The following is a 23,983-nucleotide window of genomic DNA, read 5'->3' as shown; positions in this document are numbered from 1 at the left end:
CCTGGGGGGCGGCCGGGGACCCCGGGACCATACCGGTCCCGCTGACCAGCGTGAAAGTGAACCTGCTTTGACTGTTCCTGTCTCTGTTCCATCCCACCCTGCTTTTCCCTTTCCTATTTATCGCATATATGACACTGGAATACACACACACACACAAACACACTCGTGTATGTATAACATTTTTTTCATGACACTTTGCATTTATAAACGTAAGTACACAAATTGATCGACCATAAAGATACCTGCTGTTGATTGGTTTATCCACAAAGCTTCCATAATCAATGAGCCATTTCATTTTTAGAAACCGTTTTCCCTTTTTCCTTTCCTGTAGACCTTCACTAGGTGGGGTTATGAATCCACCGAGATAATCTGCTATGATCAGCTTTTATAAATGCTTAATCGCTATTCCTTTTTAAGGTTAAATGTTGTGGGAAGCAAGTTACATAGATGAAGACACAAATATACATTTCTGCGTTTCTTGATCTCGTGTATGTTTTCAGGGAGGGGGGTGCAGTATAATCAGAGTTGAAAGGTCACCGTCCCTGGGCTTCCGGCCAAAGGTGCGCTTATACCTGCGTCACCAATGCGGCAAAATGTCATGAACTGGAAGGGAAGGCTTGACTCAGTTATCAAGTTGCGCTGCTTAAAAATATTTAACATGGATCTAAAGTATCCTGGATCGCCTTGGCGGATGGAGCCCCCGACAAAAATGCTCCCGTGCTTGTGATGTGGTTGACAACACACAGCATATGTGAGTTGGTGTTTAGTTGTGAACATGCAGGGCAAACGTGTTCCTTTTCAGTCTCTCAGGGACCCCTGGGCTATAGGCAAACCCCTGTGTCCTTTTTTCTTTTTTTTTTTCTTTTTTTTTTTTTTTTGAGACAGAGTCTTACTCTGTTGTCTGGAGCTAGAGTGCTGTAGCGTCAGCCTAGCTCACAGCAACCTCAGACTCCTGGCCTCAAGCGATCCTCCTGCCTCAGCCTCCCGAGTAGCTGGGACTACAGGCATGCGCCACAATGCCCGGCTAATATTTTCTGTATATATTTTTAGTTGTCCAGCTGATTTCTTTCTATTTTTAGTAGAGACAGGGTCTCACTCTTGCTCAGGCAGGTCTCCAACTCCTGACCTTGAGCGATTCCCCCCTCCTCCGCCTCCCTGAGTGCTAGGATCCACAGGCGTGAGCCACCACGCCCGGCCCTGTATTCCTTACTGTACTCCCTGGGTGAGTCTGGGTGGAAATTCCCATCATTAGGGATTAAATTTAAGAGCCTTTCTCATGATTTAATATTTCTACCCAGCACTTGCATGGTGCTGTGACTTCTAACTCCTGGATGCTCAGGGACTTAATGTTCGTGGTCATTTGTAATTTCCATTGTCTGTGACCTCTAAGGCTCCATCAGCGTGATAATACAGCCTAACTCGTGTTTTCGCTGTCTCATCTAGGGTTACCAGGGCATGGTGGACGGAGGCACTAACATTGCAGAAGCCGACTGGGAGAGCGTTTCCAGCATTCTGCAAGTGGTGGGTACCGTGTTGCTGTTTGTTTCTCTAAATTACTGGCTCTGCTGCTGGGAACCTTTTACATTTGTGCTTTAGCGCCACTTAACAGCAGACTGATGATGGGCTGTCATTATTCTTACCTATTTGCGTGGAAAGAGAACACTTTTAATTTCTCATTTAATTCAGGCTTTGTTCTGTTTTTGTTCTTAATGAAAAGCTTTACAAGCTGCCAACTCTAAAACGGTCCTTGCAATAAGAAGTTAGCAGCAACGGCTGCGGTCCGTTTTGGAACTCCCAGGAGGGGTTTTTTTTGCATCTTAGCCCAGACTCCGAGGCCACGCCGGTTTGCAGGTGCCGTGTGTGCCGCCGCGGATGTCTGCGTCCCCTGGGTCTCTGCACGTCCCCTGGCATAAAGCGTTGATGCTAACACAACAGGGCCTGGGAAAGGTTCCACCTGGCAGCCTCCGAGGGCTGGGAATTTAACTGGGGACACAGCGTCCCCGTCCTGGTCTGAATCGGGGCTGATTTCCTTGTCGTGTGCAGAGAATGAGGTATTTGCCACTGCAGGTGAAGCGGGCAGCTTTTACAGTCCATAAGGCGGCGGTCTCTGAGCGCACAGAGTTTATATCCCGTGAACTCCCGTGGCGAGGGCTCCAGACGGCTTGAGACGCAGGCGGCCTGGAGAGCATGGACATCGCGGAAAGCTCCTGTGGTTGGACCTTCCGAAGCGTGTGTGTTAACGTGTGCCTCGTCACGAGCACCGGTTGACGGGAAGAAACGGAGCCGGCGCCTTCCCTGGGAACGGCGCTGGTGTCTCAGACTCGGGGGGCGCCTGGAGGGCGGTGGCGGGGGTGCGGCGGCCGCCATAGGGGACGGCGTTTGCAGAACTGGGGGCCCGTTGGCGGGATCCCAGGCAGGAGGGCAGTCGCACCCGTTCTGCGGCTGTGAGCGAGACCGGAAGACGGGAGGGAGGCGTGCGGTGAGGAGCGTGGGCGTCGTGTGATCGGATGTGAGTGTGGCGGGTGCGAGTCTGTGCGGATGCAGTGAGTATTTTACATGTGTTGGTGTGTGTGCGTTGCATGTGCGGTGTGTGTGTGTGTGTGTGTGTGAGAACTGGGCATGTACGTGTATGTGGTGTTTCTGGGCATGTGGTATATGTGTAGGGCTGTATTTGTGGTGTGTGCCTTACATGTATGTCTCACGAGTGCGTGTGAGGTGTGTGTGTATGTGTAGGGTGTCTCTGTAGGGTGCGTGTGAAGGATACCTCTGGGCTGTCTGTGCTGTGTGTATATGTGTGTCATCTTTGTGTAAAGGAGTGTGCATATGTATGTACATACGTGTGTGCATGTCTGTGCTATGTGTATGTGTGTCTGTGTAAAGCAGTGTGCACATGTATACATATGTGTGTGCATGTCTGCTGTGTGTATGTGTGTCTGCTTTGTGTAAAAGAGTGTGCATATGTGTGCATGTACATGTGTGTGTATGTCTATGCTGTGTGTGTGTCTACTTTGTGTAAAGGAGTGTGCATGTGTGTGCATGTACATACATGTGTGCATGTCTCTGCTGTGTATATGTGTGTCTGCTTTGTGTAAAGGAGTGTGCATATGTGTGCATGTACATACATGTGTGCATGTCTCTGCTGTGTGCATGTCTGCTTTGTGTAAAGGACTGTATATGTGTGCATGTACATATGTGTGTGCATGTCTCTGCTGTGTGGATATGTGTGTCTGCTTTGTGTAAAGGAGTGTGCATATGTGTGCATGTACATATGTGTGTGCATGTCTGTGCTGTATGTGTGTCTGCTTTGTGTAAAGGAGTGTGCACATGTGTGTACATATGTGTGTGCATGTCTATGCTGTATGTATGTGTGTCTGCTTTGTGTAAAGGAGTGTGCATATTTATGTACATACATGCACACATGTCTGTGCTGTGTGTATCTGCTTTGTGTAAAGGAGTGTGCATGTACGTATGTGCGAGCACATATGTGTGCATGTACATACATGCGTGCATGTATGTGCTGTGTGCGGGGGAGGGTGCGTGTATGTCCGTGCTGTGTGTGGGAGTGTGCACGTGTGTGTCCCCGTGCCGCGTCTCTGTGCCGTCAGCGTGAGGCCACGTGCAGGGCGCCCTCCCCTGGGCAGCTCATCTCGCCCGTGTCCTTCCTGAGCCCGGTGTCCGCCCTCGGTGGCCCTCCGGGTGCCGCCCCCACTGCAGGTCCGAGCGCTGTCCCAGCCGCGCTAGTACTTGTGAGGGCGGACCCCGCGTCCCCGCTGGGCTGTGCGGGCTGGGCGGTGCTGCAAGAACGTCACTGCTATCGGGAACCTTCCTATGACATTCCGACCCGTTAAATGGTGGCCGTGAAAACGGGTGAATTTTTCGGGTTTGGATCAGTCTTCTCGCGCCCCGGGGAGCCAGGCACGGCCCCCGTGTGTGTCAGAGCAAGCGCGACTCGCAGACTGGCGGCTGTCGGGGAGCCGTCTGCCCGCGGGGTCCGTCTCCACGCGCAGGCGTGTCCCGCAGGGCTCAAGTGCAAGCTGGACTTTCGCAGGAGTGCCCGGGATTGGTTTATACGAATCCTGCATTTTTCTAGGCACCACGGACAGTTCTTAGATTTTGCAAAACCAAGTGTGACAGACCGTCATTTGTCTCTTCTGGAGGTTTGGATGATCAAATTTAATTTTCTTAGGTTTTCACTATTTAATTTAATTTATTTATTTTTTATTTTATTTTATTTTTTTATTTTTTATTTTTATTTATAGTTTATTTTAGTCTCGCTTTGTTGCCCAGGCTAGAGCGAGTGCCGTGGCGTCAGCCTAGCTCACAGCAACCTCAGACTCCTGGGCTCAAGCAATCCTCCTGCCTCAGCCTCCCGAGTAGCTGGGACTACAGGCATGCGCCACCATGCCCGGCTAAGTTTTTATATATATATTAGTTGGCCAATTAATTTCTTTCTTTTTATAGTAGAGACGGGGTCTTGCTCTTGCTCAGGCTGGCTTCGAGCTCCTGACCTCCAGCGATCCTCCCGCCTCGGCCTCCCAGAGTGCTAGGAGCCAGGCGTGAGCCACCGCGCCCGGCCAGGATTTCACCTTTAAAAAGGGGACAGGGAACAAGGACAAAACAAACCCCTTGGGGCCCAGGTTCCAGCTCCTTTCACTTGCCCAGCGGTGAATGGACTAACGGGGGCTCCAGGCTCCGCATGGGCTGCCGGGGTGTCTCCTCTCTGGCTCTGCCCTGAGCACCTGTTGAGCTCACCTGGCCGGTGTCAGGAGGGTGTCCCCAGGGCCCTGAGGGGCTGCCGCTGCGGCCTGGCAAATGGGTTGGCACTGCGGGTACTTGCTGGCTGCCACGGGACTGGTTCCACGCCCTGGATGGCCTTCCTGGGCGTGATGAGTGTGTCTTGGACCATAGAATTCTAGTTTAAAAAAAAAATCGTCCAGGCATGGTGGCGGCTCACACCTGTCATCCCAGCACTTTGGCAGGCTGGGGTGGGAGGATCGCTTGAGGCCAGGAGTTTGAGACCAACCTGGGCAACATAGCAAGACCCCACCCTCTTACCAAAAAAAAAATTAATAATAATAATAGTTCCAGTTAGGGACTGAAAATGGGGGGGAAAAAATCACAGACTTTCACGGTTGACTGGCTCCAAAGAGGAACACGAGGAAAACCCAAGTTCCAAAGTCCCACGTCTGTGCGTCCGTCTGTGCGGTGCTGGCCCGTCTGGCTTTTCTGTCTGGGTGAAAAGGAGACCAGTGACCCTCCTTGGCTGCTCTCTCCCAGGGCGGCACGATCATCGGCAGCGCGCGCTGCAAAGACTTCCTTAGCCGCGAGGGCCGGCTGAAGGCCGCCGGCAACCTGGTCCGGCTGGGCATCACCAACCTGTGTGTGATCGGCGGCGACGGCAGCCTCACCGGCGCCAACATCTTCCGGAAGGAGTGGAGAGGCCTGCTGCAGGAACTGGCCAAGAACGGTGGGTCCCGCGTCCGCGCCCGGGGGTCTCTCCGGGTTTTCTCTGCCCTCCCATCCCCCCCCACGCCACCCCGGGTTTGTCTGTCTCCCGCTGTCCTCAGAGAGCTTGGGAGCAGGTGCCTTCTCCTTTTGGCCGTGGCAAGAGCAGCTGTGGCTGCACATCATTCGGTTCCCCATCTCGGGACGTTTTGCTCCTCAAATGACACAAACGGCGATAAAAATGATGCTCATTTTTAACCTGAGTACCCGCCGGGCACCGCTGGACCTTTCCCCAGGGGCAGTTTTGTGGCATTCTCGAAACAGCACTCAAAGAAAGACGGGCTTCAGGCCGGGCGCGGTGGCTCACGCCTGTCATCCCAGCACTCTGGGAGGCCGAGGAGGGCGGATTGCTCAAGCTCAGGAGTTCGAAACCAGCCTGAGCAAGAGCGAGACCCCCGTCTCTACTATAAATAGAAATAAATTAATTGGCCAACTAAAAATATATAGAAAAAATTAGCCGGGCACGATGGTGCATGCCTGTAGTCCCAGCTACTGGGGAGGCTGAGGCAGGAGGATCGCTTGAGCCCAGGAGTCTGAGGTCGCTGTGAGCTAGGCTGACACCACGGCACTCACTCTAGCCTGGGCAACAAAGCGAGACTCTGTCTCAAAAAAAAAAAAAAAAAAAGCATATTGTTGGCATTCATGGCACCTCTATGAAAGGCATAAACTTGGGACAAAGCAGCTGTCCCCATGTTTCGTAAAAATCTCCTTAAGGTGCAGAGAACAGCCACCAGGTCAGCAGCAGTCGGGGGGGCCTTCTGGTCTCCCCTGGTCTACCTTGTTCTGGCCGAACACCAGCCCACGTGCAGCACACGACAGGGCGGGGGCCACAGCCCAGGGTCACGTTCGCCCCGTGGCCTCGCTGACTTCCTTTATGTAGAACTGCCACGCCCAGCCCTGTCCTGAGCGAGGCAGGTAGAATCCGACCACAGACCAGCTCCCCGCAGATCCACGAGAAATCCAACAAGGAGGTGATGCAGGCTCTTAGGGTCCTTAATTCTGTGATTGTCACCAGTCCTTTCCAGAGCCCCGTCATTCTCTGCGGCCGTTGCCAGGGTACCGTGTCTCCCCGAAAACAAGACCTACCCATGAAATAAGCCCTAGCAGGATTTCTAAGCATGTGCGCCATAGAAGCCCCACCCCGAAAATAAGCCCTAGTGACCGGGTGTGGCTGCTCAGCGCATCTGCACAACCCATGGGTGTCGTCGCGGAGCGGGAAAGAAGACGAGCAGCCCTTCTCATCTGCCCCGTGAGAGCTCTGTTGCTCGACATGAGAGATCGGGGCCAACGGTTCTAAAGGAAAATAGAGTCGCAAGACATTCAGGATGGAATTCGGGGTTTGGAGAGTGATGATGATGTTCCAGAAGAAGACGACTCAACTCTATTTGAATAAATGCAGACGGTTGTACCGCACTTAAAAAAAAAAAAGTAACGCATCCCCTGAAAACAAGCCCTAGGGCGTCTTCTTGAGGAAAAATAAATATAAGACCCCGTCTTATCTTCGGGGAAACACGGCAACACCGAGATTTTTATGCAGCGACTGCAACCCGCGGACCCTCCCTTTTGTTTTTAACGATCCGTGTCACCCGCTGCTCTCGCCTGTTTGCGGGACGCCGGCTCATGGCTCGCATTGACGGCCCCCGCCTTTGGCTCTGCTTTCCTTCCTAGCACAGAAGGAGGTCGCGCGGGGTCCTGAGGGAGTTAAGAGGACAGCGAGGGGGAGAGTCGGGGGCGGGCGGGGCGTGTCTGGCGCCGGGCTCTGAGACTTGCCGCCCGCCCGCCCCCCGCTGCAGGCCAGATCGAGGCAGAGGAGGTGCACAAGTGCGACCACCTCAACGTGGTGGGCATGGTGGGCTCCATCGACAACGACTTCTGCGGCACGGACATGACCATCGGCACGGACTCGGCCCTGCACCGCATCATCGAGGTCGTGGACGCCATCATGACGACCGCCCAGAGGTAGGGGGGGCCTCCTGGGCGTTTTCCCGCCGTCCCTGGAATCTCCCACAGAGGGGCGTCCCCGTGCGGGGCTTGTAACCCGGGCCAGTCGGAAGCTGGCGCCAGGGAACCCGATCGCGGATCTGCTCTTTGTTTTTTTAATTTTAAAGCGTTGCCCTCTGGCCGGGCGCGGAGGCTCACGGCTGTCATGCTAGCTAGCTCTCTGGGAGGCCGAGGCGGGAGGGGAGAGCTCCAGGTCAGGAGTTCGAAACCAGCCCGAGCAAGAGCGAGATACCCCCAGTCTCTGCTATAAATAGAAAGAAATTAATTGGCCAACTAATATATATATGGAAAAAATTAGCCGGGCATGGTGGCACATGCCTGTAGTCCCAGCTACTCGGGAGGCTGAGGAAGGAGGATCGCTTGAGCCCAGGAGTTTGAGGTTGCTGTGAGCTAGGCTGACGCCACGGCACTCACTCTAGCCTGGGCAACAGAGTGAGACTCTGTCTCAAAAAAAAAAAAAAAAAAAATTGCCCTTTGGCCAGGAACAGTGGCTCACGCCTGTAATCCTAGCACTCTGGGAGGCCGAGGCGGGAGGATCACTCGAGGTCAGGAGTTCGAAACCAGCCTGAGCAGGAGTGAGACCCCGTCCCTACAATAAATAGAAAGAAACTAATTGGCCAAATAATATATATAGAAAAATTAGCAGGCATGGTGGAGCATGCCTGTAGTCCCAGCTACTCGGGAGGCTGAGGCAGGAGGATCGCTTGAGCCCAGGAGTCTGAGGTTGCTGTGAGCTAGGCTGACGCCACGGCTCTCACTCTAACCTGGACAACAAAGCAAGACTCTGTCTCAAAAAAGAAAAAACAACAAAAAACATTGGTCATGTCTTTTTTTTTTTTTTAACCTAACAAGAAAAGTGTGTTCATTCGAGAGAACTTAGAAAACAGAAGGAAACAAAATGGTTATTATCTAATGTCCTGCCCTGAGGGGTCCTGAAGGAATGGCAACGCATACAACAGTGTAGTGTGGACCACAGTGTAGTGTAGTGGACAACAGTGTAGTATGCCCCAGCAAGCGTTAGGTACGTGGGCCGGCGTGGCCTTGCTGCCACGTGTCTAACCGTGGACTCACACAGCCTGGGTGGAGCACGTTTCGTCCGAGGTCATGACGGGTCATCACCAGTGACTCTCTTCAGGACGCCTGGAGTCTCTGAAGCAGCTTCCTCGAGATGGTGGGAAACAGCAGATAGAAAGAGGCGTCTCCCGTTCTGCGGGTGGGAGCTTGAACTTGGAAGGTGGAAACCCAGACCCCCGACCGAGAGTGGGGCCTCCCGAGCCCCGTGGTGTGTGTGCGTGTGTGTGTCCTGTTTGTAGGACAGCCAGCCCACGGGAGAACCCCGTGGCCGTTGGAAACCTCATCCTCTCTCCAGAGTTGGAAGGATGCTCGGGGTGGGTGGGGTGGGTGGGTTTTCCCGTCCCCCGGAAAGACGGCAGTCGCTGGGGTCAAGCAAGCTGGCTCCGCCGCATTTGCATTCCCTGTTTACGTGGGACGCACCTCGCCCCCTGGTTCTTTTTTTTTTTTTTTTTTTTTTTTGAGACAGAGTCTTGTTTTGTTGCCCAGGCTAGAGTGAGTGCCGTGGCGTCAGCCTAGCTCACAGCAACCTCCAACTCCTGGGCTCAAGTGATCCTCCTGCCTCAGCCTCCCGAGTAGCTGGGACTACAGGCATGCGCCACCATGCCCGGCTAATTTTTTCTATATATATTAGTTGGCCAATTAATTTCTTTCTAATTTTTTTTTTTTTTTTTTATAGTAGAGACGGGGTCTCGCTCTTGCTCAGGATGGTTTTGAACTCCTGACCTTGAGCGATCTTCCCGCCTCGGCCTCCCAGAGTGCTAGGATTAGAGGCGTGAGCCACCGCGCCCGGCCGCCCCCTGGTTCTTGACAGACGTCACTGCCTTTGCCCTGTCCAGTGGTTGCCTTGGGAAGGGGACGGGAGAGCATCCTAGCGTGTGAGCGTGTCTTCAGGGCACAAGTAGGTAGATGGAAACCGCAACCAGACGCCCAGCTGCTGCCAGAGCCCTTCCCTGGCTGGAGTGGGACTCGCCCTGTCGGTGGCATTTGCTCTTGTGGATGACGGGTCTCTCTCTCTCTCTCTGGAAGCCCAGGGACCCGTGGTGACCAGGGAGCAGGGCAAGCACTTTTCTGTTCCCAACAGGTGCCCAGCCGTGGTAAATGACAAGTGGCATTCTCTCTCTCTCTCTCTCTCTTTCTTTTCCAGCCACCAGAGGACCTTCGTTCTCGAGGTCATGGGGAGACACTGCGGGTGCGTATCCGTGGCGCCATCTGGGGGGAGGGGGAGGACCCTGGTGGTGTCCCCTCCCGCGCCCTGCACCCCACATCGGGAATGCACCCCGGAGAGAGGAGCTGGCACCTCTGGCTCATGTTCCAGGGTCGTATCTGCCCAAACTTGTCGCTGAGCTCGGCCGCCCCCCGCCCCCCGTAGGATGCTTCCTGCTGGGCGGGAGCGTCCCGTCGAAGACGCGATTCGCTTTGTCCTGGCAGGTACCTGGCCCTGGTGAGCGCCCTGGCCTGCGGCGCCGACTGGGTGTTCCTCCCCGAATCCCCCCCGGAGGAGAACTGGGAGGACCATCTGTGCACCAAACTCTCGGAGGTAACTCACGCCGTCCCGTCGCCATCGGTTACCGGTGGTTTCGGTTGCATGGCTTCCATCAGGATTCCCTAATGGCCTTTAGAAAAACTTTCAGTTTGGAAGGCACTTGGAGCAAGTGAGAACTTTGAGGAGGCCGAGGTGGGGAGGGGTCGCTGGAGGTCAGGAGTTCGAGACCAGCCGGAGCAAGAGTGAGACTCCCGTCTCCACTAACAACAGAGACACAATTAATTGGTCGACTAAAATACACAGAAAAAAAATTAGCTGGGCGTGGTGGCGCGTGCCCGTAGTCCCAGCTACTAGGGAGGCTGAGGCAGGAGGATCACTTGAGCCCAGGAGTTTGAGGTTGCTGTGAGCTAGGCTGACGCCACGCACGGCACTCTAGCCCAGGCAGCAGAGAGAGACTCTGTCTCAAAAAGAAAAGAAAGAGGCTGGTGCTTGAGGCAGAACACGTCTCGTTTAGGACCATGCTTAGCTTTCGAATAGAAACCACATTGTGTGGCTACTTGCCCCTCCCTTGTGCTTGGAATCGTCCTAGCAACGATCTTCAGGTAAAGTGCGCCAAGCACCGTGGCCTGGGCTAACGTTAGCTGTATTCAGCAAGCGCATAAGCAGCGTCAGCCGCAAGGGCCGTGCAAAAGAAAGTCCACAGCGAGGCTGTGGGTTTGGGGCAGCCATTCGGATTTTAGGAACTGCCTTCAGATTTGTAGGTTCCTTCTTGGGCCATGTGGTCTTATCTGCACATCCCCGTACGATTTAGAAACTGGGCTCTCGGGTGTGACAAGAATCAGAGCCTGCTGTGGCCGCCCCCCAAGCGTGGGCAGGGCTAGGACGGACGGTTTAATCTAACCCGTGTGTGGGGGCACTTGATAACATTGCATCTGTCGTGCGTTTTCATTGGTCGTTAAGGTAGCCCTGCAAGAATTTTTTCAAAGTATCTTGCTGGGTAAGTTAGCCTAGAAACAAGCCCCCAAAACACCTCCCCAAAACGTATGTATTTCAGTACAGTACATGTTAAATTTATTAAACTACAGTAAAAAAAATAACCCCACATATTTCACTATAATGGATTTTATTTTCAATCATTCTACTTTAAATTTTATTTTAAACTTACGACCTCGTTCTTCTTCCACAAACTCCTCCCTAGTGATTTTTATGGTCCTTCCATGAATGAATTAACCATCTAGGTAAAGGAGGCGATCGATACATTACTGTAGCCCAGGCGGCCGTCTTCCCTGCCCATGTACGGACCGTCTGTTACTCAACCACTTGGGAATATTACCTTTTGTGGACGAAGCCTGGTGGTTTGGCCAAACTCACATCTATGGGAGGTTGTCACTACTTCCATTGTTGCTCTCTCAGTAATCGCTGTGTGCTAATATCTCTATACCTTCGAGAAGACATCTGATCAGCAAGTCCTTTAACGCACGGCGCGTTTAGTATCCGTCAAAGCCAACACACAGGTGTGCGTCTCACACCTGGTGCTGAGACCGGGCGAGCCTCCTTAAGAGCACGCCTGACTCCGGCAGGGGCGGCTTCAGGTACTGCTTGCTCTGGGCTCCACAGAGAACCTGGGGACACTTTCTGCCAGGCGGTCTGTCGTGTGGGGCTTTACAGAAAGCACGTCCACTTGAGAGGAGGCGGCTCATCTGCACTGTGGCGTGCATGCAGCATTGACCGTGCAGATCGTTCCAGGCTCCCGTGAGCCCGTGTATGACAGTGTAGGGGCAGCAACCACGAGCGTGGCGTGTTGCTGGGTATTGGGGCCCCCAGGGATCTGCCATCTGGGCTTGGTCCCCAGATGGCACTGTCTTTCCTGGGTCCCAGCTACCCACCCCCTGCCGCCTGCGGGTGGTTTTGCCTAATCGTCACGGGTGGGGACGTCTTGGGCTCTGGCCCGAGTGTGTCGGGGGTTGGCAGAGCAGTGCAGGAAGCTTTGGGCGTGGAGGGAAGCAGACGGCACACCCTGCGGCAGGCACCTGCGGGGGGCCCACCTCCGTTCCTCCACGGGAGGACCTGCCAGCCAGCACTTGGCCCCCCGCCCTGGGGGTCCCGTCTGTGTGGTGGTGTCACCTGAGCCGCTGACACCATAGACCTCTCCCCCCTCGCCCCTGCCCGAGCCCAGAGCACCTCTTCCATTTTCCTCCTCGCGCTTCATCTGGTGCAGGTGGGCAAAGACTTCTGCCTGCGAACAGGCCGCTTGCGTTGCGGACAGACTCCTGTCTTCTCTGCTGTCGTCGCTGCTGCCAACGGACCCAGGGATTCGAGGGCTTTACTTTTCTGTCTCCTTAGAACCGTGCCCGGAAAAAAAGGCTCAATATCATCATTGTGGCTGAAGGAGCCATTGACAGGAAGAACAAGCCCATCACCTCGGAGGAGGTCAAACAGGTGAGGCCCCCCGCTTTCGCCTCGAGCACCCCGCTTTCTCCCCGGGGTTGGAGGTGGCCCCCGGCGGCTGTGCTCTGGCTTAGACCCCTGCGTCATCATCGTCGGGCGTTTTTTTTCTTCCCGATGTTTAAAAACGTTTTCATGGTGACTCGTGACGTGGACGGCATGGGAAACACACAGGGGAGTTCTGGTCACGTGGCCACGCGTCGTGGTCTCTGCGTTAGAAAGTTGCGGCTCTTAAACGTCAACGGCTCCGAGAATGAGAATGGAGCTCTTGGCAGCCAACGTAGGACTGCGGAAACGGTGGTGTCTCCCCGTGACCCGTCCCCCTCCCAGCCCCGAGCATCTTGCTGGGCACGTTCTCGCCGCACAGAGAAGGTGCCGTGTGGGGCTCAGCGTGGCCTTGTGGCTCCGGCAGGGGCAGACGCCGGCGGGCTCGGTGCCGCGGGGCTCGCTCGGGACCGGTGCCCGCCGCCCCACCCCCCGTCTGGCGGGAACTGCGGCAGGCCGGGCCGCGGACGGCTGCGGTTCACGCCTCGAGCCAGGGCGGGAGACGGCCCCAGCCCGGCTTTGCAAGTCAGCGTCCTTGTGATGCTCAGTCTCGGTCAGCTAACCACGACACGTGCCTCTCAGCGCTGCGTTGGCCAACGCGGCTCTGCACACGGGTGTCGGAACGCGGGCAGACCCTGCGGGAGACGTGTGCCGGCGCCTGTGAGAAGTGGCTAGTAAAGTCCGGGCAGAGGTTTTCGTTCCCGCTGCATTGGCACGAAACCACGGAACGGGGGGCCGAGGAGGGACCTCGGGTTTGACGCGCCCAGCCCCGCTGTTCCACAGGGGGCAAGGCGGCCGGGCTGTGTCGCCCGCTGGCTGCGTGTGGCCCGGGCTGAGGGGGAGGGCCTGGATGTTGCTGGGCCGTGCTTTGCAAGTCAGAGCTGTGCAAATGGGAGGCGGACGAAGGGAAATGCTACATCACAAAATATAAGTAACACTTTATAGAACACTTTATAAAATGTAAAGTAACACTTTGAATAGAAGCTACAGAAACGGTGATTTTAAAAAAAAAAAAAATCAAGTCACTCACATTCATTTGCAAGGATGGGAGATCAAGGTTTTGTTTTGTGGTGATGTCGAAGCATTATCTTAAAAGATATATAGCTGTGTGAATAGCAAAGGAAACGAGGAAGCAAAATGTAGATACGACCAAATATTTTTCCCGCTTGGATCAGAGGAAAGAACAGAGGAGTCTTTCCCCGGCCCGGGCCGCCGCGCCCGCGTCGAGGCTCTGTGTTTCCTAATGGGTGTTTCCTCGCAGCTCGTCGTGAAGCAGCTGGGCTACGACACGCGTGTGACCATCCTGGGACACGTGCAGAGAGGAGGGACACCCTCCGCGTTCGACAGGATCCTGGTGAGAGGGGAGGGAGGGCGGGGCCGGGCGTTTTCCCGGGAGTCCCCGGCGGTCCACGGCGGGAAGGCTTGCTGGGCGCTCACCCCCCGGAGGTCCCGGCGCCCCGTGCCCTTCTCTAAAAGGTCCTTTGGGACCGGCCGGCGTGGCGGGGTCCCTCGGCCTGTGGGCGGCCAGACGGGCTGATGGTGCCCTGAGGCCGCGTCTCTGCCCCTGACCTTTCTCTGTCCACGTGGCCCCGACCTTCCCTCTGCTCCCGCCCCACTGAGGGTCCTCCCGGCATTTGGAGTCGCTTTGCTAGGGAGAGTGGCCGGGGCGGGGACGGCTAGGGGCAGCCACCGGGGGACCAGGCGAGACCCTGGGAGAGAGCAGGAGCTGCCTCCTGCCGCGGTGGGGCTGCCCGTGACCGGCATGGACGCCGTCTTCCAGGCCAGCCGCATGGGGGTGGCGGCGGTCATCGCCCTGCTGGAGGCCACGCCCGAGACGCCGCCTTGCGTCGTGTCGCTGAGCGGGAACCACCCCGTGCTCCTGCCACTGATGGAGTGCGTGCAGATGGTGAGCTGGGGCGCGCCCGGCCCGGGCCGCGCAGGAGGTGGGTCAGGCGGGGAAAGGCCGACTCTTGACTCTTTGTTTTCCATATATATATATATATATTTTTTTTTTTTTTTTTTTTTTTGTCCGCAGACGCAGGACGTTCAGAAGGCAATGGATGAGGGGAGGTTTCAAGACGCCGTACGGCTCCGAGGGAGGTGAGGGGCCTTGGAGAGAGCTCCGTGTCACTGCGTCACCGTGTCACTGTGTCACCACCCCCCCCAGGTCGGGCTGCTGAGAACCTGCCCAAACGCTGTGCTTTTTCCTCTCTCCAAGTCGGGCGATCCACGCAGGCAGCTGTTTTTGCAGATTGAAGGCCTAGAGCAGGCGTCCTCAAACTACGGCCCGAGGGCCACGTGCGGGTGTTTTTGCCCATTGTTGTTTTTTTTTTTTACTTCAAAATAAGATGCGTGCAGTGTGCATAGGAATTTGTTCATAGTTTTTTTTAAAAAACTATAGTCCAGCCCTCCCACGGTCTGAGGGACAGTGAACTGGGCCCCTTGTTTAAAAAGTTTGGGGACCCCTGGCCTAGGTGATAGAGGGAATTTTTTGTTGGTTGGTTGGTTGGTTTTTTTCCTGGCATGATCGGGAGCTGTTCTGGAGCTGATGAGGTGCAGGGCCGGGGTGACACGTCACAGCCCTGCCTCGAGTGAGGCCACTGTTCCGAGTGGCCCCTTCTCCCTCCTTCTCCGTCCGTGATTCCCAACTCCCGGCCACCTGCGTCCTTTTCTTTCAGGAGCTTCGAGGGCAACCTGAAGACCTACAAGAGTCTGGCCATCAAGCTGCCAGACGATCAGATCCCAAAGGTAGGCAGGCAGGGCAGGCGGCCTCCGCCCTCTTCCGCCCGGCCAACATGTCAGGCCCAGCCCAAAGGTCAGCGCCCTGAGAGGCATCCTGGCCTTGAGCCGACCTCCCTGACCTCAGTCCAACCTCCCCGACCTGGGGCCGGCCTCGGGCCGACCTCCCCAACCTGGGACCGACCTCCCCGGCCTCGGGCCGACCTCCCCAGTGGGGCCGCGGTCCCGGCTAGGCGCGGGGGCCGCTGCCAGGGGGCAGCGCGGTGTGGGACTCATGCACGCCGGTGACCCGGCTGCGCCGCTGTGGCCTCCGGTCCGCAGAGCAACTGCAATGTGGCGGTCATCAACGTGGGCGCGCCCGCGGCGGGGATGAACGCGGCTGTGCGGTCGGCCGTGCGCGTGGGCATCGCCAACGGACACAGGATGCTCGCCATCTATGACGGCTTCGACGGCTTCGCCAAAGGCCAGGTGGGCGGTGCAGGTGCCTGCTGGGGCCTGAGCCTCACCTTGAGCAAGAAGGCCGCCCCCTTCCTCCCTCCCCACCCTCCGGGGTCTCGGCCTGCCGCCCCCTCCCCTCCCCACCCTGTGCACGCAGCAAACACAAGGGCCTCCTGCTAACAGCAGTGCCCTGGGATCCTCGGCTGGTTGTTGCCCCTGGGGTTGGGGGGCAGGGGACCCATCACGTCCTGGCGTGCCGGGCATCGTGGCGAGAGCGTCTTTGCAGATCTCGGTGGCTACGGCAGTCGGAGCTCTCTCTCTGCAAAGCGCCGACTCCCTTCTCTTCCTCAGCCATAGCCGTCTCACTCTGTGTTTCCCGTCAGATCAAAGAAATCGGCTGGACAGACGTCGGCGGCTGGACGGGCCAGGGCGGGTCCATCCTCGGGACAAAACGGTGATTTCCAAACCTGGACTCCCTTACCCCCACCTGCCCTGTGGGAAGGGGAACGGGGGGCCCGTCCCAGAAGGGACTGGCGGGCGTCATCTGGGGACTGCTGTTTCCCCACGGGGGATGTTCCTCGAGAGTGCAGCTCGGGGAGGTTTACCTGTCCTCATTCAGCCCAGGAAATGAGAGGTTGTGGCCCAGGGAGTCCCCCTGGGGTGGCAGAGGGGACGGGAGGGCCACCAAGGCTTGGTCACTGCGCCGGAGTGAGCCCAGAGCACCGTCCGCAGCATGTCGGTGCTGGTGGGGACCACAGCTCTGCCACCCGGGAATTCTGGTATAAAAACGTCCTTTTCTAGGCCCCAGGCAAGGTGGCTCACGCCTGTCATCCTAGCACTCTGGGAGGCCGAGGTGGGAGGATCGCTCAAGGTCAGGAGTTCGAAACCAGCCTGAGCTAAGAGCGAGACCCCGTCTCTACTATAAATAGAAAGAAATTAATTGGCCAACTAATATATATAGAAAAAATTATCCGGGCGTGGTGGCACATGCCTGTAGTCCCAGCTACTTGGGAGGCTGAGGCAGGAGGATTGCTTGAGCCCCCAGGAGTCTGAGGTTGCTGTGAGCTAGGCTGACGCCACGGCACTCACTCTAGCCCGGGGGACAGAGCGAGACTCTGTCTCAAAAAAAAAAAGTATTTTTCTGAATCTCAGTGAGCTTTGGTGTCCCACATAGCTGCAGGTGGCAGGATGTTTCAATGCAGATTAAATGCACAAGGACTCCCTTTTTGGGATGAGATTCCCGGCCGACCGCTCCTGCCTAGCCCTGCCCTGCTGTTGTCGGCCCCAGGATGGCGGGAGGGGACTGGTCTGCTCTCTGCTCCTGGGCGCCATGGGCGGGCAGCGTGGCTTCCGCAGGGTTTCCAGCGTGATGCATGTGGCGTCTGACCTCTGACCTGACTTAACCGTTCCCAGGGTTCTGCCGGGGAAGAACCTGGGAGCGATCGCTGAGCAGATGCACAACCATAACATCCACGCCCTGCTGATGATCGGCGGATTCGAGGTGGGTTCCTGCCGCCCTGCTGAGCTGCCCGCCGGGTGCGGGCACGGGCCGGGTGGGCTCCCAGGAGCTCAGCCCGAGCTGGCCGCTCCCGAGACCCGATTCCAGGTTTGCCGCCCCGTTGCCACGGCAGAGTGTGACAGGCAGCGACGGTGCCCCAGCCCTGTCAGGAAGCCAGAGCTGTGTCCTCTCACCTTGGTTCCTCTGTCCCCAGGAGCTGCTGGGTTTCGAGTCTGTAGAAAAATGATGCTAACACTTGGATGTGCAGTCTGTCGGCTGCCCAGAGAGCAAGGTGGTCCGATGGCTAGACCGTTTAAATCGCATTTTGAGGCCGGGCGCGGTGGCTCACGCCTGTCGTCCTAGCACTCTGGGAGGCCGAGGTGGGAGGATCGCTCAAGGTCAGGAGCTCTAAACCAGCCTGAGCAAGAGCGAGACCCCGTCTCTACTAAAAATAGAAAGAAATTAATTGGCCAACTAATATATATATAGAAAAATTTAGCCGGGCGTGGTGGCGCATGCCTGTAGTCCCAGCTACTCGGGAGGCTGAGGCAGGAGGATCGCTGGAGCCCAGGAGTCTGAGGTTGCTGTGAGCTAGGCTGATGCTACGGCACTCTGGCCAGGGCAACAGAGTGAGACTCTGTCTCAAAAAAATTAAAGATTAGGCCGGGCGCGGTGGCTCACGCCTGTAATCCTAGCACTCTGGGAGGCCAAGGCGGGCGGATTGCTCGAGGTCGGGAGTTCGAAACCAGCCTGAGCGAGACCCCGTCTCTACTAAAAAAAATAGAAAGAAATTAATTGACCAACTAAAAATATATACACAAAAAATTAGCCGGGCATGGTGGTGCATGCCTGTAGTCCCAGCTACTTGGGAGGCTGAGGCAGGAGGATCGCTCGAGCCCAGGAGGAGTTTGAGGTTGCTGTGAGCTAGGCTGACGCCACGGCACTCACTCTACCCAGGGCAACAAAAGTGAGACTCTGTCTCAAAAAAAAAAAAAAAAAAAAAAAAATTAAAGATTAAAAAAACAAATCACATATTGGACTATAGTCCTCTTTTCTTTTTGTATTGAATGAAGATCAATTCTATGACAAGCTTTTGGTTTCCTTTCAAGAAAACGTAAGAACCTCAGATAGACTGTTACTGATAAGAGATGTCCCATCGCTTCTAAGTGAGGATGTCCTGTCTCCTCCTGTGCTCACCTGGTCTGTGGTCCTAACGCAGCTCTGTTGGTTTCCTAGTGTCCAGGTCCCCAGTGTGCTCCATGAGCTGTGGCAGGAGGGGCGCCTCCCATGACGCCCTCCCTCCTCCCCATCCCCCTCCTCCCCATCCCCCTCCTCCCCATCCCCCTCCTCCCCATCCCCTTCCTCCCCCTCTCCCTCCTCCCCTCCTTCTCCCCCTCTCCCTCCTCTCCTCCTTCTCCCCCTCCCCCTCCTCCCCTCCTTCTCCCCCTCCCCCTCCTCCCCTCCTTCTCCCCCTCCCCCTCTTTCTCCCCCTCCCCCTCTTTCTCCCCCTCCCCCTCTCTCCCCTCCCTCTCCCCTCCTCCCCCTCCCCTCCCCTCCCCTCTCCTCCCCTCCCCTCCCCTCCCCTCCCCTCCCCTCCCCTCTCCTCCCCTCCCCTCTTCTCCCCTTCCCTCTTCTCCCCTCCCTTCTTCTCCCCTCCCCTCTCCTCCCCTCCCTCTCCCCTCCCCTCTCTTCTCCTCCCCTCCCCTCTCCTCCCCTCCCCCCTCCTCCCCTCCCCCTCCTCTCCCTCCTCCCCCTCTCCCTCCCCCTCTTTCTCCCCATCCCCCTCTTTCTCCCCTCCCCCTCTTTCTCCCCCTCCCCCTCTTTCCCCCTCCCCTCTTTCCCCCTCCCCTTCTCTCCCCTCCCCCTCTCCTCTCCTCCCCTCCCTCTCCCCTCCTCCCCTCCCTCTCCCCTCCTCCCTTCCCCTCTCCTCCCCTCCCCTCTCCTCCCCTCCCCTCCCCCTCTCCTCTCCTCCCCTCCCTCTCCTCTCCTCCCCTCCCTCTCCCCTCCTCCCTTCCCCTCCCCTCTCCTCCCCTCCCCTCTCCTCCCCTCCCCTCTCCTCCCCTCCCTCTCCTCCCCTCCCTCTCCTCCCCTCCCCTCTCCCCTCTCCTCTCCTCTCCTCTCCTCTCCTCTCCTCTCCTCCCCCTCCTCCCTCTCCCCTCCTCCTCCCCCTCCCCTCCTCCCCCTCTTCTTCTCCCCTCCTCCCCCTCTTCTTCTCCCCTCCTCCCCCTCTTCTTCTCCCGTCCTCCCCCTCTTCCTCTTCCTCCTCTCCCTCTTCCTCCTCTCCTCCTCCCTCCTCCTTCTCCCCCTCTTCCTCCTCCTTCCCCTATTCCTCCTCCTCCCCCTCCTCCTCCTCCTCCCCCTCCTCCTCTTCCTCCCCCCCCTCCTCCTCTTCCTCCCCCTCCTCCTCTTCCTCCCCCTCCTCCTCTTCCTCCCCCTCTTCCTCTTCCTCCCCCTCTTCTTCCTCCCCCTCTTCTTCCTCCCCCTCTTCTTCCTCCTCCTCTTCCTCCCCCTCCCCCTCTGCTGCCCCACGACCTCTGGCCCTTGTCTGACAGGCCTACCTGGGGCTCCTAGAGCTGTCGGCGGCCCGGGAGAAGCACGAGGAGTTCTGTGTCCCCATGGTCATGGTCCCCGCCACGGTCTCCAACAACGTGCCCGGCTCCGATTTCAGCATCGGGGCGGACACGGCGCTGAACACGATCACGGACGTAAGTGCGCGCGCCCAGCAGAGCAGGCGCCGGCGACACTAACCCCCGGCCAGGCCCTTTTTATCTACCAGTGACTAGAAACGGCCGCGTGCCCGTCCCTCTCTCGGACACCCCAATGATGAGCCAGCCTTTCTATTCTTTTGTTTTGTTTTGTTTTGTTTTTTGAGAGAGTCTCGCTTTGTTGCCCAGGCTAGAGTGAGTGCCGTGGCATCAGCCTCGCTCACAGCAACCTCAAACTCCGGGGCTCAAGCGATCCTCCTGCCTCAGCCTCCCCAGTAGCTGGGACTATAGGCATGCACCACCATGCCTTTCTTTTTTGTTCCAGAAAAATATTAAAAGTTGTTTTAGGCTCTGAAAATCCTTGATCTAGCTCACAAAACTTTTACCGCCTCTTTTTCTGTGTGGCTGCAGGGATGATGAGGCCTGGCCAAGACTCATTATTGCTCTAGGAGTATTTTCTGATGTGGATGATCATTAGAAATTTTTATTTATTTATTTTTTTAACTTTTCAATGCTCCAGACTTACCTATGGGCCTATAACATCTATTGTAAATCCTGAGTCCAAGGGCCTCTGCCTCGATGTTTGAAAGTAAAACTTAAACTAGATATTTTACCATTTTATTCATTGACCTGAATCCACTGTTTGCATTTATTATATGTTTGGTCTTGGCTGTAAACGTCATTTTCCCCACTTTGTTATCAAATTGGGGATGTTAAATTATATCTAGGATGATATTGATACTATTTTAGTATTTTTCCAAGAGGCGACAACAAAATACAGAAACATATTCTTATATTCGTAAATCACACTCAGTAATTCACACAGAAATTTAGAGATCAGTCGCTAACACAGAATGCTTTTTCTAAAATTTTTAAGTACACAATTTTTTTTTTTATAATTGTCAAGTTCCATTTTTCCTCGTGAGATCTAGCTTTTGTGAATGTTTTTCTAAGATTTTTTTTTTTTTCTTAAGCTCCTGACTTCACACATATTTCTAGTACTGGTAAATAAAAAGCAAAATACTTTAAAACAAAATACAACTGAAAGGGGTAAGTAATGCTTAGCCCTTGTATCTTGCTTTTCTGAACTTAAATTTTGTTTATTTACTTATTTATTTTTTACTAAATAATCCTGCCCAGCGTTTTATATCCATTCACTGGGTTTAACTTTACTTACTTGTGGTCACTAACCTCTTAAGCAGATGTCACTGCCCCACCTGGGGACGGTCGCGGCTGCGTCACTGCCGTGGGCTGGTGGGGCTCCGGGTGGTTCTTAGCGTCGTGAGCGCAAAGATCAGAGTCTTCCACACGCCGGATCTCACCTGTGTCGTTACTGCTTTTTCCTGCCTTCGGTAGATTTTGAATCTACCTACTGTGTTTCCCCGAAAACAAGACAGGGTCTTATATTTATTTTTCCTCAAGGAGACGCCCTAGGGCTTATTTTCAGGGGATGTGTTGTTTTTGTTTTTGGTTTTTTTAAGTACGGTACAACCATCTACATTGATTCAAATAGAGTTGAGTCGTCTTCTTCTGGAACATCATCCTCACTCTCCAAACCCCGAATCCCATCCTGAATTTCTTGCGACTGTATTTCCTTCAGAACCACTGGCCCCAGTCTCTCCTGTCGAGCACTAGAGCTCTCACGGGGCAGATGAGAAGGGCTGCTCGTCTTCTTTCCTGCTCCACAACGACACGCACGGGTTGTGCAGATGCGCTGCGTGGCCACGCCCGTCACTAGGGCTTATTTTCGGGGTGGGGCTTCTATTGCGCACATGCTTAGAAATCCCGCTAGGGCTTATTTTATGGGTAGGTCTTGTTTTTTGGGAAACGTGGTACCTTGAGCTTGTGGTAGGAGGAATTGGAGCTTCTTTTATCCTAATTGTTGCCTGAGTAGAGCCCGCCCCAGGGGCCGGGTGGGGAGTTTGGACCTTGTTCCTTGTTCACAGTTAAGATGCTGGCAGGTGCTTTCCTCCTGGGGGCGTTGGCCCTGCAGTTTCAGGCACGAAGAAAAGATTCTCCCATTTTATAATTCCAGGGTCCTCTGCTATAAAGAACTCCTTTTTTCAAATTATAGATATATAATAAACGTACAGTGTAGAAAATTTAAAAACCAAAATCTACAGGGAAGAAGAAATTCAATATCGATCCCCCTTCTCTTTTACATCCCTTAGAGGGATGTTGTGATTTGTGATTATTTTAAAATTCAGGTTTTCATTCGAGTTTCTCAGCGCCAGGCTAACCGATTATAACGTCCGAGGAGGAAAAGGCAGGGGTAGGTCTGTCCTCGCTGCTGGCCTGGGGCACGGCCGTCCCCGGTAAACGGACGATTGTGTCCCTGGCTTCCAGCGCTGTTTCTGGGGCTCCGAGGAGCGGGGTCACCCGTCGGCTGCTGCGGCAGTGGTTCTGGTTTTGTGATTGGTGAGGGACGCCGGGCGGGCGGGACAACCTCGGCGAATGCCGCCTTGACCGCTCAGGACCCGGGCGGGGGTGAGAAAGGGCCAGCAGTCCCATGTGCGCCCTGGACGTGGACAGACTGCGCTACGCACGGGCACAGCGCCGGCTCCTCCCGGAGTTCTGTTCAGAGAAGCCAGAGCGCTGTCAGGTCCTGCCGAGCGGGCTTGGATTTGGGTCTGGTTGGTAAGGAAGCCCTCTGTGAGGACCTACGGTGGTCGGCAGGGGTCACCCGCCATCCCAGGAGCTCCAAGTGGGTGTCCCAGACGAGCCCCTGCAGGCCACGGCCAGAGGGCCCCTGTGCGCTCGGGTCCAGGCGCTCTGTTTATCGTGGCTCCTAACATGGCCCCGGAGGGCATTCAGGTCTGGGCCGGCTGGGTCTTCTGTTCAGAAAGTTCAGTGGTTCTCAGCGGGGGGTGATCACCACCCTGGGGCTGTCTGCAAAGTCCAGGGGTTGTCAGAACTAGGAGAGGGGCTGTCTGGCGGGGCGGGGAGAACAGCCACTGAGTGTCCCACTGTGCGCTCCATGGACGGTCTCTGCAGCGGCGAGTCCCCTGCTTAGATGTCAGCCTGTTGAGCTTGGGAAACCCAGGGGGTCTCGAGCTGTCCCTGGTGGTCTCGAGCTGTGCCCTGGTGGTCTCGAGCTGTGCCCTGGTGGTCTCGAGCCGTGCCCTGGTGGTCTCGAGCCGTCCCCGGTGGTCTCGAGTTGTCCCCGGTGGTCTCGAGCGGTGCCCTGGTGGTCTCGAGCCGTCCCCGGTGGTCTCGAGCTGTGCCCTGGTGGTCTCGAGCTGTGCCCTGGTGGTCTCGAGCCGTCCCCGGTGGTCTCGAGCTGTGCCCTGGTGGTCTCGAGCTGTGCCCTGGTGGTCTCGAGCTGTGCCTGGTGGTCTCGAGTTGTGCCTGGTGGTCTCGAGTTGTCCCTGGTGGTCTCGAGCTGTGCCTGGTGGTCTCGAGTTGTGCCTGGTGGTCTCGAGTTGTCCCTGGTGGTCTCGAGCTGTTTCCTGGTGGTCTCGAGCTGTCCCCGGTGGTCTCGAGCTGTGCCTGGTGGTCTCGAGCTGTCCCCGGTGGTCTCGAGCTGTGCCTGGTGGTCTCGAGCTGTGCCCGGTGGTCTCGAGCTGTCCCCGGTGGTCTCGAGCTGTCCCCGGTGGTCTCGAGCTGTCCCCGGTGGTCTCGAGCTGTCCCCGGTGGTCTCGAGTTGTCCCCGGTGGTCTCGAGCTGTGCCCTGGTGGTCTCGAGCTGTTTCCTGGTGGTCTCGAGTTGTCCCCCGGTGGTCTCGAGCTGTGCCTGGTGGTCTCGAGCTGTGCCCTGGTGGTCTCGAGCTGTGCCCTGGTGGTCTCGAGCCGTGCCCTGGTGGTCTCGAGCCGTCCCCGGTGGTCTCGAGCTGTGCCCTGGTGGTCTCGAGCTGTGCCCTGGTGGTCTCGAGCTGTGCCTGGTGGTCTCGAGCTGTGCCTGGTGGTCTCGAGTTGTCCCTGGTGGTCTCGAGCTGTGCCTGGTGGTCTCGAGCTGTTTCCTGGTGGTCTCCAGTTGTCCCCCGGTGGTCTCGAGCTGTGCCTGGTGGTCTCGAGCTGTTTCCCTGTGGTCTCGAGCTGTGCCCTGGTGGTC

General features: G+C 56.2%; 1 protein-coding gene across 3 annotated transcripts in view; it reads left to right on the top strand.

Annotated features, from left to right (window-relative positions):
• PFKP (phosphofructokinase, platelet) overlaps window positions 1–23,983 on the top strand; it is a 59,917-nt gene that overhangs the window by 22,154 nt on the left and 13,780 nt on the right. For 2 of the 3 annotated variants that reach the window (XM_075997593.1, XM_075997595.1), the window contains exons 3-16: window positions 1,444–1,521; window positions 5,278–5,467; window positions 7,299–7,464; window positions 9,725–9,769; window positions 10,009–10,117; window positions 12,407–12,502; window positions 13,815–13,907; window positions 14,334–14,459; window positions 14,589–14,653; window positions 15,232–15,301; window positions 15,614–15,760; window positions 16,114–16,184; window positions 17,144–17,231; window positions 19,781–19,933. In XM_075997593.1, the coding sequence (XP_075853708.1) occupies window positions 1,444–1,521; window positions 5,278–5,467; window positions 7,299–7,464; window positions 9,725–9,769; window positions 10,009–10,117; window positions 12,407–12,502; window positions 13,815–13,907; window positions 14,334–14,459; window positions 14,589–14,653; window positions 15,232–15,301; window positions 15,614–15,760; window positions 16,114–16,184; window positions 17,144–17,231; window positions 19,781–19,933 (1,497 nt within the window). The remainder of the gene's footprint in view (window positions 1–1,443; window positions 1,522–5,277; window positions 5,468–7,298; window positions 7,465–9,724; window positions 9,770–10,008; window positions 10,118–12,406; window positions 12,503–13,814; window positions 13,908–14,333; window positions 14,460–14,588; window positions 14,654–15,231; window positions 15,302–15,613; window positions 15,761–16,113; window positions 16,185–17,143; window positions 17,232–19,780; window positions 19,934–23,983) is intronic. The other variant, XM_075997594.1, reaches the window with a different exon arrangement.

Source organism: Microcebus murinus, chromosome 25, assembly GCF_040939455.1.
Source record: "Microcebus murinus isolate Inina chromosome 25, M.murinus_Inina_mat1.0, whole genome shotgun sequence".
Taxonomy (NCBI): Eukaryota; Metazoa; Chordata; class Mammalia; order Primates; family Cheirogaleidae; genus Microcebus; species Microcebus murinus.
The sequence above is the reverse complement of the archived record's forward strand: the minus strand, read 5'-3'. Positions and strand labels throughout refer to the sequence as shown.